Below are 15,735 nucleotides of genomic sequence, written 5' to 3' on the forward strand. Positions count from 1 at the left end.
TTTTATTCCATATTCTTTCATCACTAATTCGACACGCAAGCGATGGGATCTTATATATATCGAGAAATTCTGTTAGTTATTTTTGAAGAGTAAAACCGTTAGGATAATACATTTCGATGTGACTGCAAATGCGAGGTATGTCAAATGCGAGAGAAATGTATATCTTGAATAAGCATTCCACATTCTGTACACTATCGCGTGTTTACATTATAATGAACATCAAATGTTTGTTATAAACAAATCCGCGAGAGACTTTTTTGACAAGCTGTTTCATTGCTTTTCTGCTTTCAAGGGATGCACGTGCGATATGCATACTGAATCATTCTCGACTACTACAGTGATGTGCTAGGCCATCTGCTGACCGTCTCAAGGGAACAATTTTCTACCGCATTTCGTTTCACTGATTTTTAGAAACTCACTTGGTACCATGCTGCACAAGGAACCATTGAAAAAGTTTGCATTACGAGATGCGTGTTAATTTATTTCCTGTTTTTGAAGTTATGCAACGTTGAATCATGAATTACCACTACTACAGATAAGTCGGTTTAAAAAAAATAAAACTACAGTCGAGTACACTTATAACATACCCTGGATATTACATACTATTTTGTATTCCCAGATTTTTGTCCCATTTACTTCTTAATTTTTACCTCTTATTATACAGAGTGAAAACTTAAGTCTGTTTCAGCTCAAATAACTCGTAAACCATTGGATGTAGAAACATACTGTTAAACGGATACTTTTTAAGATACACCAGGCGGCCATAACGGCCAATTTAGATACATCATTTATTTTTCAAGGGGCAGTATATTGAATTACTTAATGAACCAGATAAAACTGTTATTCAGTAAATCAAGGGAAATAGTTACATCGGAATAGAATTAATACACACAGGGACCTCCGAAAAAAAATCTTATACTGCAGTTTAACTGTATGTACACATGTTCTGCATATCTTGTATTATAAATTTCAATTCTTAACCACTTCATGTATAAGGTTTTGGGAAGAAATTTAGATTCTCTCCATTTGACAAATCCGCGATAAATATGGTAATCTTGTCCTAACCTAACCGCACATGAGAAAAAGGAAGCAGTAAGAGGAAAAATATAAAAAGGAAAAATGTATAGCAGTTTTGGTAGATAAGATGAAAAGAGTATTAAAAAAAATTCTCTCGTGTTCTCTTTCACATGTATTGTAAGATACATTACACATGCAGGGAATCAGGAAAGAAAGAGGAAGGGTTACTATAAAGCTTCGCAATGAAGACAGAACTTGTTTGAATTTATTCCACTGGTGTTTAGACATATTATGCCCATGATCAGAGAGGTTGAAAAGATGTCTCAGTAATAGATTTTTGCATATATAACTGCTATTGTACACAAATTTCAAGAGCTTGCTTACAACATACCCTTTTGGAATCCCCAAGGAAATATGCTATAAGCGAACTTGACTGCATTTTCAATACTAACATAAATCCCAATTTTTTCCCCTGCGATTTTAATTGTTCTAGAAATTTCTAAGGTATTTCATATCATGATTAAAAAGTTTTGGATACAAAACAGTATCTTACCACTCCTTTTATGCATACTCAAATTAATTAGACCTAAATATCACATTATTAGGTCTCAGCAATCACTTAATTTTATGTGTGAGCCCCTGAATTCAAATCTGGTCCTCACAAAAGAACTTCTACATAAATCCCATGCACACCTCAGGCAAAAAAACCAGATACATATCAATTTCCTTAAACCCAAGAATTTTAGTACATACTTTCAAAGTAATGGCATTTAATTTATTCATGCAAAGATGACTGATTCTAAACGCCACCAAATATTCAGCTAGTTCTGATGATCTAGAGATCTTTTAAAACACTAACTCGAACATTTTTCTTCACTATATTTTGCAAAAGTAGATTTTTCAAAATTAAAAACAGTACCCAGCAGTATTGCCAATAAATACACGTTTTTCTTGATATTACACACTTTATTTCACATCTCATGGAAAAATGAACATGAATGAATTCCAAATTAAGATGTGCAGATGAAAGATGACATTTATGGGAAAGTTAACAACCATACAAACAAAATTTTTCCATTCACGCATCAAATGAGCTCAAATAATTGATATTTCGGTTTTTTTCTTTCTTTTTCTTTTTTTTTACTAATGTGCAAAGTGAAGGTATTATTTATAATGTAACATGCACTGTAAAATTTTTAATAAAATCTGAAATTTAATACTGTCTGCACTTAAAATTTTTCATCCAAAGTGAAAATATTTTATGATATTTTATGCATATTATAGAAACATACACAGTAATTCTACTTTGTTTTCAAATACCACCAGGTTAGATCTTAGCTGCTAACTCTCCCTTGAAAAAACGTGGGATACCCACGTCAATCTTCGCCAGCTTCCCCTTCTTCTCCATCCTCACCATCTTCCCCTTCTTCTCCGTCCTCACCATCTCCTTCTTCCTCATCATAATCCTCAGGGACTGCATCATCATCATCCCCCTCATCCTCATATTTCTCCTCACTGTCTCCATTCTTCTCCTTCTCATCTAAATTTATTTAAAAAGTTCATGGCAATTTTTTTACTAATAGTTGAAATATTCAAACACACATATTAATAGAGGCATTTTACTATACCTGCACTCAAGCTAACACATTATCAAAAAAGGATAAAACGCTGAGCTATAAAAATATAATTTGTTTATAACTTGCTGAAATACAGGCAGCACACACTTCCTTGATGTAAATCAATCTTACCATATTTAAATTTTATGAAACAATCAGAAAATATAATTGATGAGGGACTTACCTTTGTGGTCAGTCTATGAAAAAAAAGAAAAAAAAAAGACATTTTTAAAAAAATTTGATTTCAACATATGCAACACAAAAACAAATATATAAATTTTGCAAATGCAAAATTGAAATAAAAAAGTGCACGTATCTACCTTCAAGTGCTTATTCTTGAACTCACTGTTCAGCTGTAAAAGAGAATTTTAAAATCAGAAAAACTATTGCTGAATAGAAAAACAAATCAGCTCAAAATAAATACAGTAAAACCTGAAGTGCCCAACGTAATTCGATTAGGATGAAGGGTATATATATATATATATGTCAATAAATCGAGGTTTTACTTTTTTTTAATAACACGATCTTCACATATTCCCAGGAGATCTGTATGATCGATCCAGGAAATTTGCTAGTGGTAGTAGATATCCATGCCCAAACCGGGATTTGAACCTAGACCTGCACAGTCCGAAACGGCTCCCAACTACTCGACTGTCAAGCAGCAATATTTCTCACTTGAATGTTGCCTATTTAAAGCTACTCTCCAACTTATGTCTGATAGACAATCAAATATTATGGCAAAAACCATGTCAAGAATGACTTAAGCTTGCAAGCAAAAAAAGGTTTTACATACGTTGCACGGTTAAAAAATTTCCAGATGAATAAACACTTAATTTTTTCTTGACTTTTGAATTATAGGTGAAAGGCAACTCAATACAATACTGATTGTTAATCTTATTTCTTTTAAACTAATTAGTACAGTAAGACCTCACGGTAGAACATCTATCATTTTTAAAGTGACCCGGCTCAAAACAACAGTTTTCAGTTTCTTGCAGCATGATTAGCACAAATTAGGCTTACTTGTTAAAGTAAGTCACCCGATTAATCTTATAGATGTAGGTACTACCGTATTTTAAAATTTCTGAATTAAAAATATAAGTGTAGGAGAGAGAACTCCATGACAGCCTATGTATTTGTTATAAAGGATTGACAAATCGGAAAAAGACACAAGGCAAACTCTTTAAGAGTCGAACTTTTTCCTTTTTAAGAGAAACTTCTCACTGTTCAAGGGCTAACACAATGGTTAGCTGCAGTATCGCAGGCCACACCAGGGACAGTACACCTATGCCACACCAGTAAAATGACCCAGAAAACTCAGATGTGTCTGCCATAAGTAATAGTGTGAAAAACAGGCAATTTAGTCACTAAAATTTTACCCTGGGCTCAACTTCTTCATAAAAACTGATAGGTCTACATATCTATTGTTTATCTGGTTCCCAGCTGATAAATGTGATGCATTAAAAATTACTGTTTCTTTAGCAAATTCATTCAATTACATACATAGTTTGAAAATTTCACTGACAAAACATTTTTTTTTCTACATTTTCTGCAATTATTTCTTTACTCCTGATTTGGTAACCAGTGGGGCAGCACAGGTTGAATAGAAACTCAAGGAATTCATTGATGAACCGGTAGACAGAGGAGTTTCATTACTGGGATGTAAAGCAAGTTGTGAGAATAGTATTGACTATCCAGAATGGGTAGACCGAATGATGGTACTAAGATAAAATGGACTAGCTTCGCATGGACTAAGCAGACTACCTGTAGATGTGAAAGGATGCACACTCACACAATTGCCTAGTGCTCCTGTATGTCTATAAGATTATGTGGAATCAGATTAGTGATACATATACTCTTATTACTTGAGTACTTTTATTATTACATCTTATTTTTTAGAACAGAATATCGGTATTTTGGTTTGAGAAAGTGTTAGTCTGCTTTAACATGGAAGGTCACCAACCTGCTACGTCAAAATTCAGAGATGAGTGCTTCACTTTTTTGACACAAAAAATTTGTCTAGGTGTGGAAATTCTTGCTCAAACGGCACAACATGAACCCAACCATCTAATAAGACATTTTTGCCCTTTAGAATTATCAAGATTTGCATAGCCTAGTCGGTTGTAATTTCAAGTTATCATTGTGAGTTGGCAACTACTTCGAAAAAGTTGTCACAGTGAGCAGATAATCAAATACAGAGGCCACAAAAAACAGCTTTCCCAACGAGATGGCGAAAAGAAATGGGGTAAAAATGTTGATAACAAAGTTTAAGAGCAATATGTGCGTATGAAAAAACAGTGTGATGAGAACATAGCTAATTACTAACTATTGTCAATAGAAATAATGAATGTAAATAATCTGTTAATCGGGTCTGTTGTGAAAAATGATGGCTTATATAAATAAGAAAATTAATATATATAATACAGTAATTTTACTTTGTCGCGGGCGACACAAAATCACCTCATGGGCTACCCTCAGCACACACCATTCAAACTTAAAACTCAACATGCATGGCATAAACAAAAACTAAGTGTAAGGATAGTAAAACCTGCTCTATCAAGTGTTTTTATATTATAATGAACTATTAAAATAACATTCAGCAGAACGAGAATTTGAATGATTCCTATATGTTGTGCATACCCATGCCCGTCATTTGGAAAGGGGGGGAAAAATACAATAGAAATGAACAAGGTGAAATATATATACAGGGCCCCAAAGCAGAATGTTTAGCACTGTTCTGCAACGAGCCCTCAGCTGACTTGAAATGTTCTGCGGTAAAAATGTACAAATCGACATATACGTGTTTTTTGCTCTTTTTCTTAAAATTCTTAAAAATTGTTCTGCAGTAGCACTAATTGTTCTGCGACGCACGTCTCAGATTTTGGCACATTCTGCTTTGGGGATACAGGATGTCCTGTAAATGCTAATGCTGCCTTTATCTCATCAACCATCTGCTGTGTTACACACTGCATTTTCACTCTGAAAACTGGTACAGGGTAATTTTTGAATGATTTTTGAATTTGTAACTATTACGACGAACAGTTGAGATAAAGGCAGTATTAGCACTTACAGGACACCCTGTACATACATATATTGCATGAGTATACGTTCTTTGCCCCCCCCCCCGCAAAAAGTTGAAATGATGGCCTGTGCATACCCCAAATAAAAACCAAGTATAGAACTAAAAAAAATCATTTTTACAATACCCACTAGAAAGTATAAATATTGATCAAGTAAAACTGAATGAGCTGGCTTGAATTACATAAAATAAATTGTGTTTTTTTAACTCGACAGGTTTCATTATGAAACAATAGTGATTTAGAATGGATTTTGTTGAATTATAAAACACACAAATAGAAATATAGGCTATGCATGCCACAAGCAAGAACTGAATTTCCAGTTAAAAAATTTAATAAAAAAAAAACATGCTTCCTGAACAAGTCATCTCGTATTAATTGACAATAAAATAACATTCAATATAGCAAAATTCAATTTTCTATCCTGACCTATAATTGAAAAAAAAATCTAGGCGGCAACCAAATATTTTAGGAAATAGACATATTTCTTTTATCCAAGCTGGTAATCACACATGGAAAATTTTAAGCATAAATATATATATTTTTAGTGGTCAGGTGACCTAAAATTTTTCAAGCCTTGCTTATAAACATGCCCTAAACCTAAACAAAAACTTACATTTATAACTAAAACAAATTTCATAACTTTTAATTGTTTATAAATACTCACTATAATATATATTGACCCCAAATCAGAATATATTACATTGTTCTGCAACAAGACCTCGGCTGACTGGAAATGTTCTGCCGTTTTACCATATAATTTTTTTTCCCCACTACACTTTTCTTAAAATTTTTCCAGATTGTTCTGCGATGTCACAGATTTTGGCATATTCTGCTTTGAGGTATATTGATCGAATAAAACAATCTATCAAATATGAAACATATAAAATAAATTTTGTCATTCTTGACTCAACAGGTTTTAAACGGAAACTGCAATCTGAGAATTTCAAACAGATTTTACAATATATGTAAAATACACGAATAGCTGTATAGCACAAGATATACAGAAAAACTGGTTAATTTTGTAGAGATACTGATATTTGAAAAAATTTTCATTTCTGCGCTACTGGGACTCGAGAACCGACAGAATACTTAACCAATGGAACTATGCTGAATGGTACAGTGAAATGGCCAGTGACAGCAATCAGCTAGTAATGGATCGTAAATGACACCAGGCTATCAGATGGTGACATATTTAGAGAAAGATGTACTCTCCACTTGTTAATACAAGATATACTGAAAAACTGGCTAATTTTGAAGAGATGAAAATTTTCACAAAAACAGTCTCTCTATAAAATTAGCCAGTTTTTCTGTATATCTTATATCAACAAGTGGAGAGCGCATCGTTCTCTAAATAGCTGTATTACATTAAAAAAAAATCTAAATCTATCTACATTAAAAAAAAAAAAAAAAACAATTATAAAATTAGAATTTATGGAAAAACACAGGGTGAATTCCCACCCTCAATAGGGAGTTGGGTCATTAGCCGGGCTGGACAAATCAAAAATCTACGAGCAATAACAATTTTTTTAGGCATCAAAAAAACTAACACAAAGAAAACGGTCCAAAATAATGCTTGTTTTGACCTTTTGAGGATGCAGTAACCCCTTTTTTCATAGGTTGGCAGATATGCTGCTATAAACTCCAAACATTTTGTGTCACTCTCAGCCTGTAACTACACAAAAAAATTTCAGGTGCCAATACTAATTTTTTAGTTGCCAAGGCGACCAAGAGCCTGGGATTTGTTCCCTCCCAGCCCTGAGCATTAGTAATGAGCCTTCCAAATACATAGAATAAGCTCATTCCTGAATAATGAGATTCAAATAAAATTTTAGAATTATGCCATACATTTCAAAGGCAGATCCATTAAACTCTGAAATGCTGACATTAAACTTCGGTTGGACAAATCCCAGGTGGCCATGATAACTAAAAAATTGGAATTGACACCTATTACTTATGATAACTTAATTGAAGTCAAAGGACGGCACAAAATTGTAGGAAATTACGTCAGCGTGCTTGCTAACATGTAAATACAAATACAATACAAATACAACAGGCAAAATGCCCAGCGAGGTGGCTGAGAAAAAGGGGTATCCAAGTCTTAAACAAGTAAAAAAAACTATTTTGGACCAATTGCGTCAGGGGAAAAAATTGTTTGACACCTATGAAATTTTACTGGCATTAAATTTTTTTCGATTTGTCAAGCCCTCTTATAGACATATCTAGAACCAAAACTAACTCGATTGTGCGAAACAGTATTTTTTTTTGGAAAAATTCCCATTGAAACTAATTAAAACAAGCTTCATAACCCCTTTTAATTTGAATTTCCTGCTCAAAAGTTAAAAATATATGAAAAATAATAAATTTACAGCCATTTTCAATCTTCGGGCCATGAACCAAAACTAAGTGCGAGGCTCATAAAACATATTTTGTGCATGAATTTTTCATTTCAAACAAAACACAAAACATCCTCTACCAAGTCACTTATATTAATAGACTATTAAAATTGTCAATTATTAAAATTTCTATCCTGCCTTATAGGCATGCCACAAACAAAAACCTAAGTAAAAAAACTAAAAAAAAAAAAATGAAATGAGTTTTTTATAATTTTAAAATCCTTACAAAAATAAATATTGATCCCGCAAAACCAAATACACTATTAAATATGGAATTAATAAACTAAATCAATTTTTGGTTATTTATAACTCTGCCAGTTTCGTAATGGAACAATGGAGATTTATAACGGATTTCACAGAACTACAAAAATACTTAAATAAATACTGATAAAACATTTTTTATGTAATGGAACAATGGAGATTTATAACGGATTTCACAGAACTACAAAAATACTTAAATAAATACTGATAAAACATTTTTTATGTATATTCACCTTAATCAAGATATTAGAATTTACACAAAAAAAAAAAACGTGGGGTCAATTCCCAACCTCAATAGGGTCATTAGTTATGAGCATCCAACTGCAACTCCCATGTTTCACAATACACAGAATAAGCTCATTTCTAAATAAGGAAATTCAAGTAAAAATTTAGGAATAAACAATAGAGTTTAAGGCAGATCCATTTAAATGCCACATAGGGGCAACATTATACACACACATATCCAGAACCAAAACTAAAGAAAATAACCTCAAAAAACAATTTTTTAAATGCATCCAAAAATAAAATAAAGCTTTGTATCCCATTTACATTTGATTATACTACTCAACAGCATTTAGTGTTAGAGAAAATTAAATTTTCAGCCATTTTAAAAATGCATGGCACGAACAAAAACTAAATTTAGGGCTTATAAAACAGCATTTCCGGATAAAAAAAAAAATAACAAAATAAATATAGCATGTTCTAACAAGTCATTAGACTTAAACAATTTATTATATTGAACGTTATTTCAAGTTCCTATCATGGCATGTCCGGAAACCCCCCCCCCCCCCCAAGTAAAAAAATAAAAAATTTAATTTTACAATTTTAAAACCTTCACTGAAATCAATAGCGATCACCAAATATGCCATTAAATATGAAATTAATAAAATTATTGAATTTTCGGTTATTTATAACTCGGCCGGTTTCGTAACGAAACAATGGAGATTCATAACGGATTTCACCGAATTATAAAAATACATAATTTTAGAAAAACAAATAGTAATAAAACGTTGTGTTTTTTTTTTTTTGTATATATTCGCAATTATTGCTTTTGTGTGCAAAAACACGGGGGGGGGGGGGTTCAATTCCCACCCTCAACAGCGAGTTGGTGCCATTAGTAATGAGCATTCAACTGCACGCTCCCGCTCCGTGTTTCGCAATACATAGGAATACATAGAAATACGCTAATACGTGAAGAACGAGAATTAAATTGATTCATATCGTCTCAAATCGCAAAATACACAGAATTAGGTACGGTACGAATAACGGCGTCTTTTAGAATCGGACTGGATGTTTTATGAATGGGACACAATGTAACAAGTATAAAAGAAAAACCGGCGGGATCGCAACCTCTAAAAGAACTTACATCGGAAGCCGACCTCTTCTGAGAGTTCTCCGACTTCAATTCTCCTTTGGACTTGTCACTCTCGGAAGCATTCTCATCTTTAAGCTGAGTTGCTGCTCCAACTTGCTTCTCGCTCATACTCATGGTTGAAATTTTAGTGGAAAATTTCCGACTGGATAAACAACAACGATACCGTATAGTATACTATACCTCAAGAGACACAACACAACCTGTCAAAATGGCGAGCGCGAAAAACTAATGCTGCTTGCTTCTTGATGCTTAGCAAGGGTCCTGTGATGCTAACTTTTTCAAGCTTAGGGTCGCCAGAATTTCTAAATTATCTCGCCAACAACGTATGTATTTTCTCGCCAAAAAACCCCTAAAAAGAGAACGGTGATCAGTCTGAAAATGGCGGAAGGCACGGCGAAGATCGATTCAAAATTTCGACTTGGTAACCCTAGAGACATGTGTGACGTCACGTCAAAAACCACACTGTTGTTTTTTTTTTTTTCCCTTTCCATTTTTTTTTTTGGTTGAGATTTGTCTCTCTCCGTAGCAACGCGTAAGTAGCAACTGAAATTCAAACAATGGAGACTCAATCGTGGATGGGTGGCCGATTGGAATTATTTGTATAAATTTTCACAAATGTTTAATAAATTATTTTTAATCGAATGTGTCAAAGGTGTATTTATTTTTGACTGAATGAATAATGAAGAAAAAGATCAGTAATATACTCTGAAGTAAGTGAAAGTTACATGACCATATTTTATCGAAGCAATACGGGACGTTGTCAATTGTTTCCAGAGACAGGGCCGTCTTGATGCATCGGCCCACCCGGGTACGGCCTGGGGGGGGGGGGCAAGTGCAGAAAGAGCCTCATTAAAATGCGATCCGGTTGAAATTTTCTGAAGTTTGCATGTAAATTGCTGGGCAGAGATTTCTAGCCGGGTGGGGGGGGGGGGGATCCTCGGAAAGAGGAAAGATCACTTTATCCGTGGGCTCAGACAGGGCCGCAATTGGGGAGGGGTGGGGGATTAGGTGGATCTGGTGCACCGGGACAGAGGAGGTGCAATTTTAACTCTTTAACCTCTCTTTCAACGCAGGGCCGGACAAATCGCAAAAAAAATCTGGGCGCCAGAAAAATTTTTTAGGCTCCAAATTTTTTTTTCACCGAAGAAAGAGGTCCAAAATAATGTTCCTTTTCACTTTTTCAGGGCAAAGTGACCCTTTTTGGTGCTGGCAGATATGCCGCTATACATTCCAAATATTTTGTGCTGCTCTCAGCCTGCAATTTACACACAGAAAACTTCTGTACAGCCAATACCAATTTCTTAGTCGCTATAGTGACCTGGCGTCTGTGACTTGTCCAGCCAGGGCCACAACTATGGGGGTGCAGGGGGATCTGGTGCCCCGGGCACCGAACCAGAGGGGGCGTAGATTTCACCAATCAGCCCCTCCTTCAGCATTAGATGGGGGCGCCAAAATGCGCTCTTGCCCCGGCGGACCAAACATCTAGTTGCGGCCCTGTGTCAAGCCCTGCTTCAACATTACAAGTGGGGTGGGCGAGATGATGCATGTTTGCCACAACTGACACGCATATAGTTGTGGCCCTGGGCCCATGATGCTGTTAAGATGGCCCTGCGGCTCGCGACTATTCATCAAATCAACCAAGTGGCCCACGAAAGGTAGTCAAATCATTCAAGTAGTCCGTAATAGGCAACACAATTTGGCCACAATACCCAGTACCGTCTAAACGTATCACTTCAATAGAAGCGGGGCCCTCGGAAAAATGAGAAATGGTTGAATTTTTCGAGAATTTGCCAGATAGGGCCTCAGAAAAATCACTTGGCCCGGGACCCCATGATGCTCTTAAGACTGCCCTGACTATAACCTTCAAACCAAATTCATGGTTGTGTAGGACACTTGGTACCAGGCTTTGTCTATAATAACTATGCAATACAGGGTATTAAAATAATGCTTTTAGAAATCATTGTTAGTTCGATGTCAAAAATTATTGCAAAACATCTTTGAAAAAGTTCATTGGTTTGAAATGACCAGTTGGGATCTAGTCCGTTTTGCGTGTTCGAAAAGCTTGTTTTCCACCTGCTCGCGTGTTCGCAAACCAAGTCGTTCGTAAACCGAAAGTCGGCAGTATTTCATCTGAAATCGGGATAGAAATACGAAAAAACGTCAATTTGTCACTAAAAAAACACCAAATGTATGTTGGCAAGTATTACTGAATTTATTTATTTAGTTATTTGTACAATATTGTTGGCCAATACGAATGTTTCCAATCAGTGTGAAAAGGCTGCAGCATATCTGCAGTGAATTAAAATCTAGTTCATACAGGAAAAGTATTGAACATTAGAAATACATAAGATGAATATTATGTTTGTAGTCATAATTATCATAATATAGTTAAACGTTATGCACAGTGGCGTCAGAGCCGGGAGTGCTGTGGATGCTCAAGCACTCACAGTAATTTATAGCATGGGTTCGAGCACCCCCAGAACTAATTTTTCAATTCAAAATTTCCTACATCAAGATAAAGATGAGCATCCACAGGTTCGCAAACACTTCCGAAGCCCCTGGTTATGTAAATCAGACAAATCCCAGGCGCCAGCTCACTATGGCGACTAGAAAATCGGTATTGGCACCTAAAATTTTTTTAATGTGGCTCCTAAATTAAGTAAATTTCTAAATTGATGTCTAAGGGTAACACAAAATTCTCTGATTTCATTACACTACATCTTTTAACATGGGAAAAGTAAAAGAAAACGTTATTTCTGTGCTCAGATGGGAAAATGTTATAAGTCATTTTTTTTAAATTTCACGATGGCGAATTTGTAAATAATATTTTGCCAACATGCGATGTTGGCATGCGATGCTGTTTCTTTTTGACCTATTACAATTTGCCTCCGTTGTTTCCTCGTAAACTAAAAGAGAAAGATTAAATTTTGCCACCTTCCAAAATTTTAAAGGACGAGACTCCGGAATACGAGCAACTCAATTTTTTGGGAAAAGTGACATAACATTTTGCCATCTGAGCACAGATTTATAGGACCATTCTTCTTGAGCAAAATACCATGCTTGGTTCTTAAGAAATCCGTCTGGCGCCTGAATATTTTTTTACTTGTGAAACTCTGATGTAAACCATCTATAGCCATAATTTCAAGGAAGATTATGTGTGTGAATTCAAGTTAGCTTCATAGGAAAAAGAGGGACATTTTTATAAAAAAAAAAGACGTGACGGCTAAAAACACCAGTCATAGGCCTAATTAAGGGTCATTCATATGGTCATCCCAATTAGTACGTATTCTATCACTCGACTTTTATCACGTCATCCACCAGTGCCGTCTTAAGGCATGGGCCCGTCTGGGCACGGCCCGGGGGGGCCTCAAGAGAAAAGGGGCCTAACAAAAATTAGATCTGGTTGAAATTTCCGAGACCTTGCCTTATAGAGCCTCAGTAAAATCATTTGGCCCGGGGGACCATGATGCTGTTGTGACGGCCCTGCATACCACTGCCATCTTTACTCATATGTGTACCCCATTTTTAACGGTTTTGAATGGTTTTTAACGATTCTTCCTTCAAATTAAGACATGAGGTGCACACATGTGTACCTAACTCAAATGATCCTAGTAAAGATATCGACCCAAATTAATTAATAGATTAATTTTTTTTCTTTTTAAAGGGAATTTTGGCATACAATAAACACAAATCAATCAAAAAAATTTTAACAGTCAGTTTTGGCTCATGTGTGAAGATGTTATGGGCAGATCAAATCGAAACCTACAGTTTAGAGCAGATTCCGATTTTTTGGCTGGACAGAAACAACAAGATATCAAGGAAACAGTTATTTTCCGGATATTATGCTGAGGTGAACTTGGAAAGAAAAGTCATTACGTCTCCGCCGGGACTCGAACCCAAGGAAAATATCTCGCATTATATCGGTATAGACCTGGGTTCGAGTCCCGGCGGAGACGTGATGACTTTTTTTTCTGAGTTCACCTCAGCATAATATCCGGAAAATAACTGTTTCCTTGATATTTTGGGCTGAGAAAAAGCCATCTATCTCTCTCTAAACCGTTCCACCCGGGGGCCATTTCCTGAAGTTAAGAGAGGCTACTAATGTCTCTACTTCAGCGCCTCACGCCACAGTGCGTGAAATAAGGAAGGCAAGGTCATGTCTCCAGTGGTGTAGATGGTAGCATGCTTCCTCGGTATGAAAGAAGAGCTGGGTTCGAGTTCCGGCGGAGACGTGGTGACTTTTTTTTCCGAGTTCACCTCAGCATAATATCCGCAAAATAACTTTCCTTGATATCTTGGGCTGATCTATCTCTCTAAATGTTTATATTGTTACGAAAATTCTGCAAATAGTCCTAATTTATCATTTATTATGTTATTTTTCGCTTGTAAATAGTGTGAATAGTCACTACCTTAAGTAAAAACGAAAATAACGCATTTTCCTGTAAATCTCGCCAAGTTGGCAACGAACTTGGTGAGTTTGGTGACAGCGCCGGTGCTCTGCATGATGTCTTGGCGCCAGAGAGATTTGTAGAAAAAAAGAAAAGGAAAAGAAAAAATGGGGAGTCTCTAATGAGAAGCTTCTTCTAGAGTTTTCTTTCCCTCTATATATAAGCGCGTGCCAAATAGAAGTTGTTGAAACACATTCACATGTGTGTGTGAGCTTGAGAAGCCGTCTTTCAGGGGCTTACTAGAGCTGCCCTTACCAGATGCAGGACGCAGTGCGAAAATAACCTAGAGGGCAATTGACAATAAAATCATTTTGATGCCCCGACCTTCATGAGTATTTTGCGTCCGGAGCAGGGCCGCAACTAGATGCTTGGTTAGCTGGGGCAAGTATGCATTTTGGCGCCCCCTTGTAATGTTGAAGGAGAGGTTAAAGATTGAAACTTGCACCCCCTTTGAGTCCGGCATCTGGGGCACCTGACCACCTCCCTCGTCCCTTAGTTGCGGCTCTGGTCCGGAGAACGGTGATGTCCAAAGCCTCTTAGATACCACTATCTAGGAGGCTTTGCGATGTCCCGATTCATCCTTTTTCGTTTCATCCTCTTGCTGAGATAGTGCTGCCGTTTCATCCTCAGGTAATAAATACTATATAGTTCAGTTCATCCACTCCACCCCCCCCCCCATCCCGTTGCCCCGTTGACATCTTAAACATGGGGCATGGAGTGGTTTAAAATTTTTTTGAGTTAAGAGCATTGGTGAATGCCCATCATCAGGGCCGTCTTAAGATCATCATGGGCCCCCGGGCCAAGTCATTTTTCCGAGGCCCTACCTGGAAAATTCATGAAAATTTCAACCAGATATAATTTTTGTGAGGCCCTTTTGGGCCCATGCCTTAAGACGGCACTGCCCATCATTAGAAGAGAAGCACCTATGTATCAGAGACGTAGTGTTTCTCCTCGGAGCACCGGGGCAGACTTCTTCTTAGGGCCCCTCTTGAAAGGGTTATTATTATCATGAACAACAAGTGTAAATTTTGTGGGTTGCCCCGAATTCGGCAATTATATATTTTTTTGTTTTTCATGCTATAAATTCACTATAGAAGGGCCAGTGAAGATCTTGGCCTAGGGGGCCCTGCTCCAGGATGTGAGGCCATGGGTATCGATCTGCCGCGTATAGAATCAGCAGGCATATTGAGTACACAGACCCTTAGTACTTTAAATCGCACCACGGTACTTGCGAATTGTCATCGGCATACAATTTTGGATCAGACTCAGCCGCAGAAATACCTGAATTTGAAGTTATGAAGTCCTCTATTCTTTGGCTTGAAGGGGTTAGGAACAGAAAGAAAAGTGGCTGAAAAAAGGAAAGATCACAAAACCCGACACTTTTTATCAAACTGAGGATGAAACGGCACTATTTTCACCAGAGGATGAATCGGGAAAGGATGAAACGGTATAGCGTGACCACGTGAAAGATGGCATCTGACCTTGTAGGACCTTTCTCACGAAAAGAAAGGGTTTATTCTTCAGTAGGAAGAAATAGGGGGAAAAATA

At 36.4% G+C, this 15,735-nt stretch overlaps 1 protein-coding gene across 2 annotated transcripts; it reads right to left on the bottom strand.

Annotated features, from left to right (window-relative positions):
* Positions 1 to 1,962: 1,962 nt before the first annotated feature.
* LOC149072909 (uncharacterized) lies at positions 1,963 to 10,017 on the bottom strand. 2 transcript variants are annotated; one of them, XM_089246433.1, is made up of 4 exons: positions 9,731 to 10,017; positions 2,954 to 2,986; positions 2,818 to 2,830; positions 1,963 to 2,557 (listed from the first exon to the last, which is right to left on the bottom strand). In XM_089246433.1, the coding sequence occupies exons 1-4, from the start codon at positions 9,851 to 9,853 to the stop codon at positions 2,394 to 2,396; spliced, it is 333 nt and encodes a 110-aa protein (XP_089102559.1). In that variant the 5' UTR covers positions 9,854 to 10,017; the 3' UTR covers positions 1,963 to 2,393. The 2 variants fall into 2 exon arrangements, with proteins under 2 accessions (XP_089102559.1, XP_089102558.1); XM_089246432.1 differs by lacking the exon at positions 2,818 to 2,830.
* Between the last annotated feature and the right edge of the window lie 5,718 nt (positions 10,018 to 15,735).

This window comes from Pholcus phalangioides, unplaced genomic scaffold, assembly GCF_987345545.1.
Source record: "Pholcus phalangioides strain wild (caught in Gottingen) unplaced genomic scaffold, Ppha-v1.0 ptg000017l_1, whole genome shotgun sequence".
In the NCBI taxonomy this organism is placed as follows: Eukaryota; Metazoa; Arthropoda; class Arachnida; order Araneae; family Pholcidae; genus Pholcus; species Pholcus phalangioides.